At 34.0% G+C, this 12,815-nt stretch overlaps 1 protein-coding gene across 1 annotated transcript in view; it reads right to left on the reverse strand.

Annotated features, from left to right (window-relative positions):
• Positions 1-12,815, reverse strand: part of TOGARAM1 (TOG array regulator of axonemal microtubules 1) — an 87,541-nt gene that overhangs the window by 26,529 nt on the left and 48,197 nt on the right. Inside the window, exons 9-13 of the mRNA XM_007467371.1 lie at positions 12,526-12,624; positions 10,333-10,505; positions 9,698-9,842; positions 6,080-6,233; positions 1,034-1,139 (exon numbers count right to left, since the gene is read on the reverse strand). Coding sequence (XP_007467433.1) covers positions 1,034-1,139; positions 6,080-6,233; positions 9,698-9,842; positions 10,333-10,505; positions 12,526-12,624 — 677 coding nt within the window. The remainder of the gene's footprint in view (positions 1-1,033; positions 1,140-6,079; positions 6,234-9,697; positions 9,843-10,332; positions 10,506-12,525; positions 12,625-12,815) is intronic.

Genomic DNA, 12,815 nt, shown 5'->3' on the forward strand with positions numbered 1-12,815 from the left:
CAGCCACTATGGAGAACAGTATGGAGGTTCCTTAAAAAACTACAAATAGAACTACCATATGACCCAGCAATCCCACGACTGGGCATATACCCTGAGGAAACCATAATTCAAAAAGAGTCATGTACCAAAATGTTCACTGCAGCTCTATTTACAATAGCCAGGAGATGGAAGCAACCTAAGTGTCCATCATCGGATGAATGGATAAAGAAGATGTGGCACATATATACAATGGAATATTACTCAGCCATAAAAAGAAACAAAATTGAATTATTTGTAGTGAGGTGGATGGACCTAGAGTCTGTCATACAGAGTGAAGTAAGTCAGAAAGAGAGAGACAAACACACATATATATGGAATCTAAGAGAAAAAAACAAAAATGTCATGAAGAACCGAGGGGTAAGATGGGAATAAAGACACAGGCCTACTAGAGAATGGACTTGAGGATATGGGGAGGGGGAAGGGTAAGCTGTGACAAAGTGAGAGAGTGGCATGGACATATATACACTATCAAACGTAAAATAGATAGCTAGTGGGAAGCAGCCGCATAGCAGAGGGAGGTCAGCTTAGTGCTTTGTGACTACCTAGAGGGGTGGGATAGGAAGGGTGGGAGGGAGGGAGACGCAAGAGGGAAGAGATATGGGAACTTATGTGTATATGTATAACTGATTCACTTTGTTATAAAGCAGAAACTAGCACACCATTGTAAAGCAATTATACTCCAATAAAGATGTTAAAAAGAAAAATTTCCAAAATGTACATTTTGCTGAAATTCTGAAAGAAAATCAGTAATAATGACTTTGAAACCAAATTTACTATTAAAGTAACGTGCTTTAAATATGTATTGTATTATTTCCTAAAAATATCAACATTTTATAAATTTTTCCAAATGTGGCAAAGTAAGGCATGAGTTACTTTACATATAAGCCTACTCATTTCATTTAGTACAGCTTTTCTTTTTTAAGGTCAAACAAATGTGGCATATTTATACTTTGTTATTCAAACAATCCTTAACTCAGCTGAAAAATAGGATTACCTCTTGAAGTACTGCAAAATTTGTTTCATGCAACTTTGTGTTCAGTATTTCAGAATGAAAAGCAGCTAAGCATCTAATAAAGTTCAGTCCCTCAATTTTCTTCTCCCTGTGGGAAAAAGAAAGAAACAACAAAATCATGCATTAAATGGGGCTCAACTGGAACAGGATCTCAGATTTCTTCTTTTGTGTGTACGGAATACTGTCAACAAGGAGACCCTGGGTATTTTTCCTTATCATGTAGGAAGCTCAAATAAAAAGATACGGAAAGTTTTGTTCACTCTTATAGTTCTCTTTCATGATCCAGAACATCTTTTAAGAGCCAAAACCACTATTGACAGTCAAACTAAGTTCATGCTTTGTAAATAAAAAGGAACATTTCTCCACCAGTAAGAATGTCATATTCTTTTTGGAAAACAGAAGGGAAAGGAATGGCAAATAAAATGTGAGGGAATCAGTAAAACAAAAATGGAAGGAGATTAAGTAACTACGTATTACTTTGTTGGTGAGTATATAATCCAAGTGCAGAAAACCATCAATAGATGTTTCTGTAACTTGTATTTCTTTTTCATTATCTTACCTAATGAGCCAGATGAAGGGTAGGTGAATACTAACAACAAGATGGTAGATTCAAGTGGGATTGGGATATAACATTTTAAACTTGATGGTTTCCATCTTACATGTTTGGAAAATGTAAGCTGAGTTTCCTTAGTTGGTAATATTGATGGTGGTTATTTTTCTAAGCATTTAAATCCCCTGAATAAGTTATGGAAAATAGGGAGAAAAGACCTAAGATTCCAAGGTGGCAAGAGTAAACCTATTTAATAGCTGTCTGGTTCAAGATTTTCATTTTTTGATAAGTCATAAAACTGTTACAGTTACTGTTCAGATACACAAACAACCAGATTCTGTACACAAAGTAAAAAACAGAAAGTGGAGTCAAGAGAGAGGAAAGCAGAAAAAGAAATTAAGAAATAGTGGCTGAAATTTTTTGATCAAATCTATAAATTCTCAGATCCAAGAACAAATCCTAAACAGGATAACCATAAAATAAACACAAAATGGAACATCATTATCAAATTACTAAGAAGAGTGTTGAAGGGAATATTCTTAAAAGCAGCCATAGAAAAAAGGGCAAATTACACGCAGGAGAACAAAGATAACAATGATAAAAGACTTTAGCTCAGAAATATGCAAACCACTGAACAAAATTTAAGTGCTAAAAAGAAACCGACAAAAACTCAACTTAATTTAAGAAGGAATATACAAATCTTAAACTATAGTTGGAGATTGCAAAAGTCCAGTAACTGATGAAACAAATAAACAGGAAGTCAGTAAGGATACAGAAAACTTAACACTGTCAACCACTACCAATCAACCTGATCTTCTTAACCTTTATAGAACACTACAAACAACTTCAGAATGCAGATTCTTTTCAAGTTCATGTGAAACATGCATCTGCATGGCTTTGACATCAGGGTATACTGGTTTCAAAGAATGAGATGGGAAGTATACCAGCCTCTTCAATGTTCTAGAAGTCTGTATAGAATTTCTTTCCTAAATGTTTGGTATAATTCACTAGTGAAACCATCCAAGCATGGAGTTTTCTTTGTGGGAAAGAAACTCAAATTCAATTTCCTCAATAGATATTGGGTTATATAGATTATCTACTTCTTTTTGAGTGAGTTTTGGTAGATTCTGTGCATTTCACTAAGTTGTCGAATTTATGGGCATAAAGCTGTTTATTATATTCCTTTATTATTTAATAGCTGTATGAACAGTAGTGATGTTCCTTCTCTCATTCCTGATGTAGTAATCTGTTTCTTCTCTTTTTTCTTCATCAGTCTGACTAGAGGTTTATCAATTTTATTTATTTTCTCCAAGAGCCCACTTTTGCTTTCATTTATATCTTCTATTGTTTGTTTTCTATTTCATTGATTTCCATCATGTTGTTTATTATTTTCTTTTTTTTTTTGCTTATTTTGGGCTTCATTTGCTCTTCTGTTTCAGTTTAAGATGAAAGCTGAGGTCACTGATATAATGTTTCATTCTTAATTTTATTAAATTCAAAATACTTTCTAATTTCCCTTATGATTTCTTATTACAGCCATGGGTGATTTATAAGTATGTTACTTAGTTTCCAAATATTTAGAGATTTTACAGGTATGTGTTCCTAACTTCTAATTTAATTCCACTGTGGTCAGAGAACAAAATTTGTATAATCTGAAACCTTTTAAATTACTTGTTTTATGTTCCAGAATATGGTCTTTCTTGGTAACTGTTCCTTGCAGACTTGAAAAGAATGTGAATTCTGTTGTTTTAGGTAGAGTGTTCTATAAATGTCAATCAGGTCAAGTGGAAAGTCTTCTATAGCCTTACTAATTTTATTTCTACTAGTTTTATCAATTAATGAGAGGATTGTTTGAGTTCCAACTATAACTGTGGATTTGTTTATTTCTTTGCAGTTCTACCAGTTTTTGCTTAATGTATTTTGAAGCTCCATTATATGGTAATATAATTTATATAATATTATATTATATAATAGAATATGGTTCAGGATTGCCATGTCTTCTTGATGAATTAACTCCCTTATCAATATAAAATGGCCCTCTTTATTCGTGATGTGATAGAATTCTAAGATGGCACCTTGATTCCTGTCCCAGGTGTACATGCCCTGAATAATACTCTCCCCTTGAGGGTGAATATGATGGGATATCACTTCTCTCAATCACGTTACATTATATAACAAAAGGGATTTTGCAAGTTGTCCTACAGCTCATCAATCCTCTGTTCATGTCTTTCTTCTAGTTTCTTTAACACATGGATTAGGATTATAACTATAGTTATAATGTCTTTGTCTACTAATTCTATCATCTATATCATTTTTGGATTAGTTTCAACTGTTTTCTTTTTTTCCTTTTCATTATGGGTTGTATTTTCCTGCTTCTTTGCATGCCTGGTAATTTTTTATTGGATGCCACGCATTGTGAATTTTTATCTTAGATATTTTTGTATTCCTATAAATATTTTTGGGCTTCATTATGAGATATAGTTAAGTTACTTGGAAAGTCTGATCCTTTCAGGCCTTGCTTTTATGCTTTGTTTGGAGAAACAAAACTAGTCTTTAGCATAGGGCTTATTCATTCCATAGATGAAGCAAAACTCTTCTGAGTATTCTACCCAATGCCATGTGAATTATAAGGTTTTCCACTCTGCCGGTGGGGAGAGAAAGTATTCTTGGCCTTGTATACATCCCAGGGAACATTCTTTGTAACTTCTATGAGTGGTCCTTGTTCTGGTTCACAAGCATGCCTTGACCAAATACTCAGCTGAATATTTGAGAATAATCCTCTGAAGGATCTTACGAGTTCTTTAAGGAACTGTATCCTCCTCTGGCATTCTGCCCTGCAAGCTCTAGCTATCTTGGCCTCCCCAAACTCCCAGCTCCATCTCTATCTCTGCTGGTATCTACATGGTTTTCCCCTCCCTAAGCTGTGTAGGAAGTTAGCAAGGGCTCACCTTGTTTGTTTCTCAGGGATCACTGTCTTTCACTGCCTGGTTAACAATACTCTGAAAACCATTGTTTCATATATTTTGTATTATTTCTTTAGTTCTTTCTGATGTGAAGGCAAATCTAATGCCTGTTAATCTATCTTGGCAGAAAGTGGAATTTCAAGAGTTCTATTTTGGCCATGTTAAATTTAAGATGTCTATTGGCATCCAAGTGGAAGTCAAGGAGGCAGTTTGATTACAAGTCCAGAGCTCAAAAGATACCAGGGATTCAGATAAGCATTTATGAGAAATCAGAGTACAGACAGAATTTAAAGCTATCGAATTGAATGAGATCATTTAAGAAAGGGGTTGGCAAACTATGGCTCACAGACCAAATCTAGCCCCATCAGAGTTTACTTCTATAAGTAAAATTTTTATAAGTAAAGTTCACTGAAACACAACCGTGCCCATTCGTTTTCATACTGTCTAAGGCTGATTTTGCACTATAACAGCAAAGTTGAGTAGCTGCAATAGAGACAAGTGGCCTGAAAAGCCTAAAATATTTTACTATCTGGCTCTTTATAGGGAAAGCAGAGACCACCAGTGGATTAAATTCTGGAGCACTCGTCAATTTTGAAATCAAACATTAAGTACTGAAGCAGGAAAAGAACCAAGAGTCTCAAATTTTTCCAGGGTGAAATGAAAAAAAGTATATGAAGAAGGGAGTGTCAACTGTGTCAAATGATGCTGAGAGGCTAAGTATGATGAGGACTAATAAGTGACCAGTGTTTAGCTAATGGCCACTTCTGCAGTTTTAGTGAAGTGGCGGTCACAGTGGGTGGGGTTGAAAGCCAATCAAAGAAGGTTGAGTAGAGAACATGAGGTGAAAAAGCAGACACAATGAATTAGCCTTTTTGAGGACTTTTGCTAAAAAGGGGGGAGAAAAGGAATGTGAAAATGTGAAGAAGATGCGCAGTTTAGGAAGGAGTTTTAAAAACAGGAAATATTATAGCACATTTTTATGTTGATGAATATGAATCTAGAAAAGAAGCAAAACTGATGATGAGGTATAGGAGGCAGATGCAGAGAGAGATTGAAGGAATAGGGGAGGAAATGGGACAAGGGGAGCCAAGAGATGTTCCAGCTGAAGCAAGTGGAATGCCACTGTCTTTTTTTTCCCCTTGAGTTATTGGCTGGGTGGCTGCTGTAGCTGTGGTAGGAACAGATAAGTATTTTCAGGATTTTTATAGGATATATTTCACAGAGAAACACTTGGAGAAATGATGAGATTTATACTTAATACCAAAAGGTTTGCATAATCCATAATAAAGCTAACTATGTCCTTATGGTATGTAAGTTATAATATAACAGGTAATATAGTGCTATTAGGACCAGAGTTCAGCTACATTAATAAGTTGGAAAAAATTCAGACTGCCTAAGAAGTAAAATATCATTCCTAAGACTATTTTAATAGGAAATGTTTCAAGGTTTCTAAAAATAATTTTCAGAAAACTTTTGGAACTCAGCTTAGTTTTAAGTTAAGGATGGTGAACTCACCAGTCCTCATCAGCTAAAAGCCTCAGAGCTTCTGTCAGTGCTACTTCTGGTTTGGAAAATGGCCGTAGTTCTGATGAATCCATTATTTCTGGACTATGAGTGACAGAAGGCATCCTTTCTTTATACTGTGGAATGGCTCCAGGAGATGCTTCATCTAAAACAAAGAAACATACTAAATAAAGCATCAAATAACTCTGATACAAAGGGGTACAAATAATATTCTGACCATAGACTCTATGAATATTTCTTATAGAAACTAGTAACTATTAGTTTAGTCTCCAACAAAACTGTAATACCTGGATACCAAAGCTATTTAAAACTATACTTTTTATATACAAAATTATTAAATTACGTTTACTGTAAGTATATAAGTGGTTTTGCAGTCATGAGTCATATAACAAAGTCTAGCTTTAAGAGCTAAAAGTCAGTAAGAAGCACATGATCCCATTTTGTAAAAACATGTGGATATATACCTGTTTTACTGTACAACCGATAACAGAAATGAAGCTTTGTGACAACTGTATATAAATTACCAATTTTTGCTATTGTTACTGAATTAATGGTATACTAAAAATCCTAAGACCATGTGTAGTAACGTGGTCGATGTTTCTTCCATAATCAAACATTTACTTTCCATTTTCCAGATGTAAGGCATTGCCCTAGATATTGGGGAAAACAAATCATCTGAGTGCTCAGGGTAATACCTTGAGGGCACTGCATAATGTAAGACACATGCAGTGAAGGTGTTAGAACGGAATAGACCAAAAAGGTAAAATAGAATGTGTAATGGTTTTTGTAAATGGATAAAGGTTAGTTATTTTTTCATGTTAAGAGATAATTTTAAAAAGGTAATATTAAGCACTAGAAAATGACTATAATAAAAAGTATTTATCAACCATGCTGTTCTTAAGAAAATGTTAGATGAAACACATGAGATACACAAATATAAGAAATTACACTTGATGCTGTATATTAATTACATATTCAGCTGCAATTAAAATCCAAAGGAAACAAGATATTAATGATGTTAGTTAACACTTATTAAATACTTTGTGTTAGATGTTGTGATAAAGACTTTACAAACTTTACTACATTTAATTCTCTCAACAAAGGTGATGGATATTCTCATTATCTCTAATTTGCAACCGAGAAAATAACTGAGTTTTACAGAGGCTAAGAAATGTATTCAAGGTCTCAATGCTAATGAGTGGCAAAGGCAGGATTTTCATCTAGGTCCACTATCACCCTAGATTTTATACAAAAGGTCTAAGACAGAATCCCTGCTTTCCAAACTTTATCACATACCCGATGAGAAGAGACATGCAAAAAGATGAATATGGTATTCTGGATTACTGTAGTGATAAATTTGTACCAGTTTTTGTTAGAGTAAATCACATATGAAGAAAATTATATGACAATTAATGAATATGATAAATAGACATCATTAACTTTTTTTGATGATTCAGATGCACCCTCATTAGGTTTCATATGTAAGACTGACATGTATTAAAAAAAAAAACCCAAAAACTCAACTTTGGAATTTTACAATCCAGAAAGAACAGCAAATACAAAATAGCACTACTAACCGTCATTTATTGACATCTTGCCTGCATTGTGCTAAGTGCTTCACTTACATTATACCATTTGATTCATTCAACAACCCTATGTGATGGTTACTATTATTCCTACATTATAGGTGAAGAAACTGTTGCTAAAGTTTTAAGGATTCCCTCTCTATATCTACTCCACCTCCATTCTCATGAGAGAATAATTCATTAGGAAGAGATGCAGATAAACACCAAGTTATCAACCTTGCGGTTATACCACTGTTTCTACTGTTTTTACCTGAAAAAAGTGAAAAAAACCAAAACAAATACTACTCTGGAAAAGGAGGTGTACAGAGTATCAATCTAAAGCAGTGCTGCCCAAACTAAGGGTTTTTTGTTCCCCTCCTGAAGCCTGCTACTTTTATAAAATACAATAAAAGTGTTGTGGCAAGTCTCTAAAAGGTTACTCTCACTGTTTGTAGTTATCTTGTAAGCATATTCTTCTGTTCAAAATATAAGCATGATTTCAAGGAAGCACTCTCCTTATACTGCTTAGAAATAAAATCTGCAAAGCCTATATTATAGGCGAGAAAAATCACAAAATTAGTTGATGTCTCTAGCAAGAATGAATATGAAACAATTTACAATTTGCTACTCTTTGTATTATTTGCTACTGTTTGTACTTCTATTCCTACTGTTAACTACTGACTTAGGTAAGAAGTTTTGTGGGTTTTTCTCCCCCTAGATTCTATGACAGTAATAATTAGTGAAACTATTTAAGAATGCTGAAAATAGGCTTAAATGTCACAAATGCCTAGATTTAACTGGTACTCAGGGCCGTGTTTAACCAGTAATTTTACAGGCCAACACCTCTCATCAGGCATACTCTCAATAATTACTAACTTTGAGGATACAGAATTTTTAAAACGTTTTCTACACTTCCTGCATTATTAAAAGAAATACAAGCTAGGAAGAATTGCAAACATTCATCTACTTCAATTCTCTTTTATATTTATCTTTGGGAGAGGTTAAGTATGTTGTCTAAGATCACATTTATAAATTTACGTTTTCTATACTTCTTGGGTTTTTTGTTCACACCTAGACTTCAGACCCAACATCAATTTAAGAATCTTTGTTATAGTTCATACAGTTTATTCCTTAGGAAAAAAAAATAACAAAAATAATAAGCAGTAATTTTTAATGTTTATTATAGTTCACACAATTTTTCATTTCAATTTCCGATTTTCCTAGTTGCTGCTATACCTAAGACCTATTCAATATTTTTTAAAATAGCACAGGAAACATGGAGCTTAATCTTGACCAGGTATAGAACCTATTAAGTATTCAATGACTGGCTGAATAAATGATAAATGCAATGATTTTTTTATCATGATCTAATAAACCAGCTTCACAATCTCAGTTACCTTAGCTATAAAATGGAATACTACCCTCAGTGAAACAAGAATATTTGCAGGGAACAAAGACGAGATCTTTGAGATAATCTGGACCTTTCAGATAGTTTAGATGTTTTACATGGCCAGAAAATAGAGGCCTGTTTTCAGGTCACAAAGCTAATTAAAAGGCAGAACTAATACTAAAGAAGCCAGGTCTGTCTACTGACTCCTACTGGTTTAGTGTTTTTTCCATCACAAAATGCATTGAACCACATGTGGTCTCTTCAACTTAAATAAGCATTTGTGACATTACTCCCTATATTTAAACATATCTTACCTGAATCTGAATCTGAAAACACTAAAGATGGTGACCTTTTTAAACTGGCCTCTTTTTTTCAATGGAGGGCTGAAGGCAATGTTTTCTAAAGGAGAACTTTCATTTTTTTCATATTCCCACCTCATCCCCCAAAATATTTAAGTCTAGAAGGGAGAAAATCAATTAGCTTATAAGAAACAATATTTATTACAATAGTTAGAACTGGGTCTTTCAAATTTCAGTGTTGTAGTTCAACCTATTCCACTATTAGCCATATATCAACCTCAGTTAAACTATAGTACATTAGTTTTAGAACATTACGAGTTAAATAAAACCACAGCAAATGTTAAATTCCACTTACTTTCAGATGCCATTTTCTCAGTTCCTGTATGTTTCATTCGTTCCCAAGGATTCTTCTCACAATCTTTAATGTCAAAAAGTTCTTTTTCCTCTTTTCTCTTTTGTCTCATCTTGTCATAAGTAGATTTTGAAATAGAAACTTTAATCTGCAGGAAAAAGTTGAAATATCTGAAACCATTTAGGGAGTTTGACATTTAAAATAACTATCTTCATCTTACACAACTGTAAGCTATACAAAATAAACTATACACTTCTTAGTCCTTATTTCAGTAATTCTAAAACTGAATAGAATTACCTAGTGCTAATCTCCAACTAAATTTGTGCCTGAAGATACTAGTTTGTTACTCCCTGAGGATATCCTAGGAAATTGTTGAATATATACATACACATACATATATGTATCTAAAGTACATGTAGAGTATAAAGTACACTAGATACTTTACACCAGAATGACAGCATATTTGGTGGGAAAGGAGAATAATCTATCATTTAAATGATTAAAGTTCAGGAATTTCAATTACACTGAGATTTTCTTTAAAAAAAATTAATCAAAACACTTTCACTACCCCAAATCTGATATACACAAAACAATGATGCATCATTGAATTTATTCTAATAATTAGTAAATAACCTTACATCTTTTTCATTCTCAACATCAACACATGATGGAATACCCTGCTGGACTGCTCTTCCATAAATCCCTGATGGTGGTTCAGTACTTTTAACTGAAAACGTATCTCCATTTTCCACAGAAGATACCACTGATTGGCTGCAGGTTGCTGGTGCTGGGACTGGACTTCCAAATACCCCTGAAAACAACCAACCATCAAACTGTCATTAAGTATTTATGTGATGTTACTCTGGACAGCAAAGTTTTAAGACAAGGCTCTTGTCTTCAGGAAGTATACGATATAGTTAATAAGAAAAACATGTTAAATAATCACAAAATATAAAAACACTCTAACAGGATGATAATATGAGGTACCACAAGACATTTCATAATATCAAATGAGAACACTGTATTGTCAGTTCTGAGTTCACAAGAAAGAACGGTTGGGTGAGCTGGGGGTTTAAGATGGTTTCAAAGAGCAAGGATTTGAGCTGGGATTAGAAGACACAAAGAATTTGGATAGACAAGTGAGGAAGGAGGGGAGGACGTCCTATGAGATGGGATGCTCATAAGCAGAGCTGAACAAGTAGAAAGCATGTATGTGGAGTGAATAAGTTTGGTTGGGCACAAGGCAAATAGAGGAAAAACAGAAAATAAGTTTACAAGAGTAAGTTGGAGCCAATCTGAGGAGGGACTTTTATTTTTTATTATATATTTCTTTTTAAAATTTATTTATTTAATTTATTTATTTTGTCTGCGTTGGGTCTGTTGCTGCGTGTGGGCTTTCTCTAGTTGCAGTGAGCGGGGGCTACTCTTTTTTTTTTTTAAAGAAGATGTTGGGAGTAGGAGTTTATTAATTTATTTTATTTATTTTTGCTGTGTTGGGTCTTCGTTTCTGTGCGAGGGCTTTCTCTAGTTGTGGCAAGCGGGGGCCACTCTTCATTGTGGTTTGTGGGCCTCTCACTATTGCGGCCTCTCTTGTTGCGGAGCACAGGCTCCAGACGCACAGGCTCAGTAGTTGTGGCTCACGGGCCTAGTTGCTCTGCAGCATGTGGGATCCTCCCAGACCAGGGCTTGAACCCGTGTCCCCTGCATTAGAAGGCAGATTCTCAACCACTGCGCCACCAGGGAAGCCCGAGCGGGGGCTACTCTTCGTTGCAGTGTGTGGGCTTCTCATTGCGGTGGCTTCTTTTGCTGCGGAGCATGGGCTCTAGGCATGCAGACTTCAGTTGTTGTGGCACACGGGCTCAGTAGTTGTGGCGCATGGGCTTAGTTGCTCTGCAGCATGTGGGATCTTCCCGGACCAGGGCTTGAACCCGTGTCCCCTGTGTTGACAGGTGTATTCTTAACCACTGTGCCACCAGGGAAGCCCTGAGGAGGGTCTTAAATTAACTTAATAAGACTCTATCAAGCAAAGAAGTTAGGAAAGCTTTCTGAGCATTTCATTCTATTTACCAAAAATAAGATGTACACCCTCAATGTCTATCATCATATTCTAGTTTTTCAACTAGAATTGAAATTAAAATTAAACTAAAATTAAATTGAAATTTAAATTAAATTTTAACTTAAATTAATTTTAATTTAATTAAAAAATTAAAATTTAATTAAAAAATTAAAAAGGAATCTAGCTGGGTTGTGTTAATGAACTTGATGGGGAAATCCTTTCACAATGTATATGCATATCAAATCATCACACTGTACACCTTAAATCTCTTACAATTTTATTTGTCAATTATACCTCAATAAAGTTGGGGGAAAAAAACACTAGTTTTAAAGGATATTTGCAAATATGTTGTTCAAAGGTTTCCTAACTCCCCTAAAATATATAAGAGATATTAATTAAGATTTGTCTAGTCTTTGCATGGGAGACAATACAATTATATTAATTTATATTGATGACAAAGTCGATCAATAAGGACTACTATTTGAATTTAAACTGTGGTAAAATGGTCTAAGCTATCCTAAAAGCGTCTTAGAAGTACCTAAACTCCACCTGTCACATAATACAACTCTGAAAATTACTGACATGAATTTACTGTTGTTTCATTAGAGGATAGAAATGTCATGTTACGTATTCACTTTTAATTCTTTCAATTTAACAATTTTTTAAAAAGAAAGTTCTATTCAACACCTGAATCACACTCTTCTCTATTCTTTATTGATATGCTTTGCATATGTGAAGAACATATTCAATTAAAAGCTAAATAACTTTGAAATACCTTTTCCAACAACTACTACTGAGTCTTCTGATAAGGTATTTGTAGACATAAAGTCGAAACTGGAAATTTGGTGGAAATTTGATGATGACCCTGTAAATCCTAAAGAAACAAAAAAACCCACATTAAAAAATACATATTTATATAGTATTTCAGGATATCATAATGCTATCTTTTAAAACTGAAAACTAACTTCATACAAAGAATTTACAATTTATATATTTATGCATGTTCATTAACTCAATAAATATATATATATATATATATATATATATATTTTTTTTTTTGCAGTA

Source organism: Lipotes vexillifer, unplaced genomic scaffold, assembly GCF_000442215.2.
Source record: "Lipotes vexillifer unplaced genomic scaffold, Lipotes_vexillifer_v1.1 scaffold190, whole genome shotgun sequence".
Classification (NCBI taxonomy): Eukaryota; Metazoa; Chordata; class Mammalia; order Artiodactyla; family Lipotidae; genus Lipotes; species Lipotes vexillifer.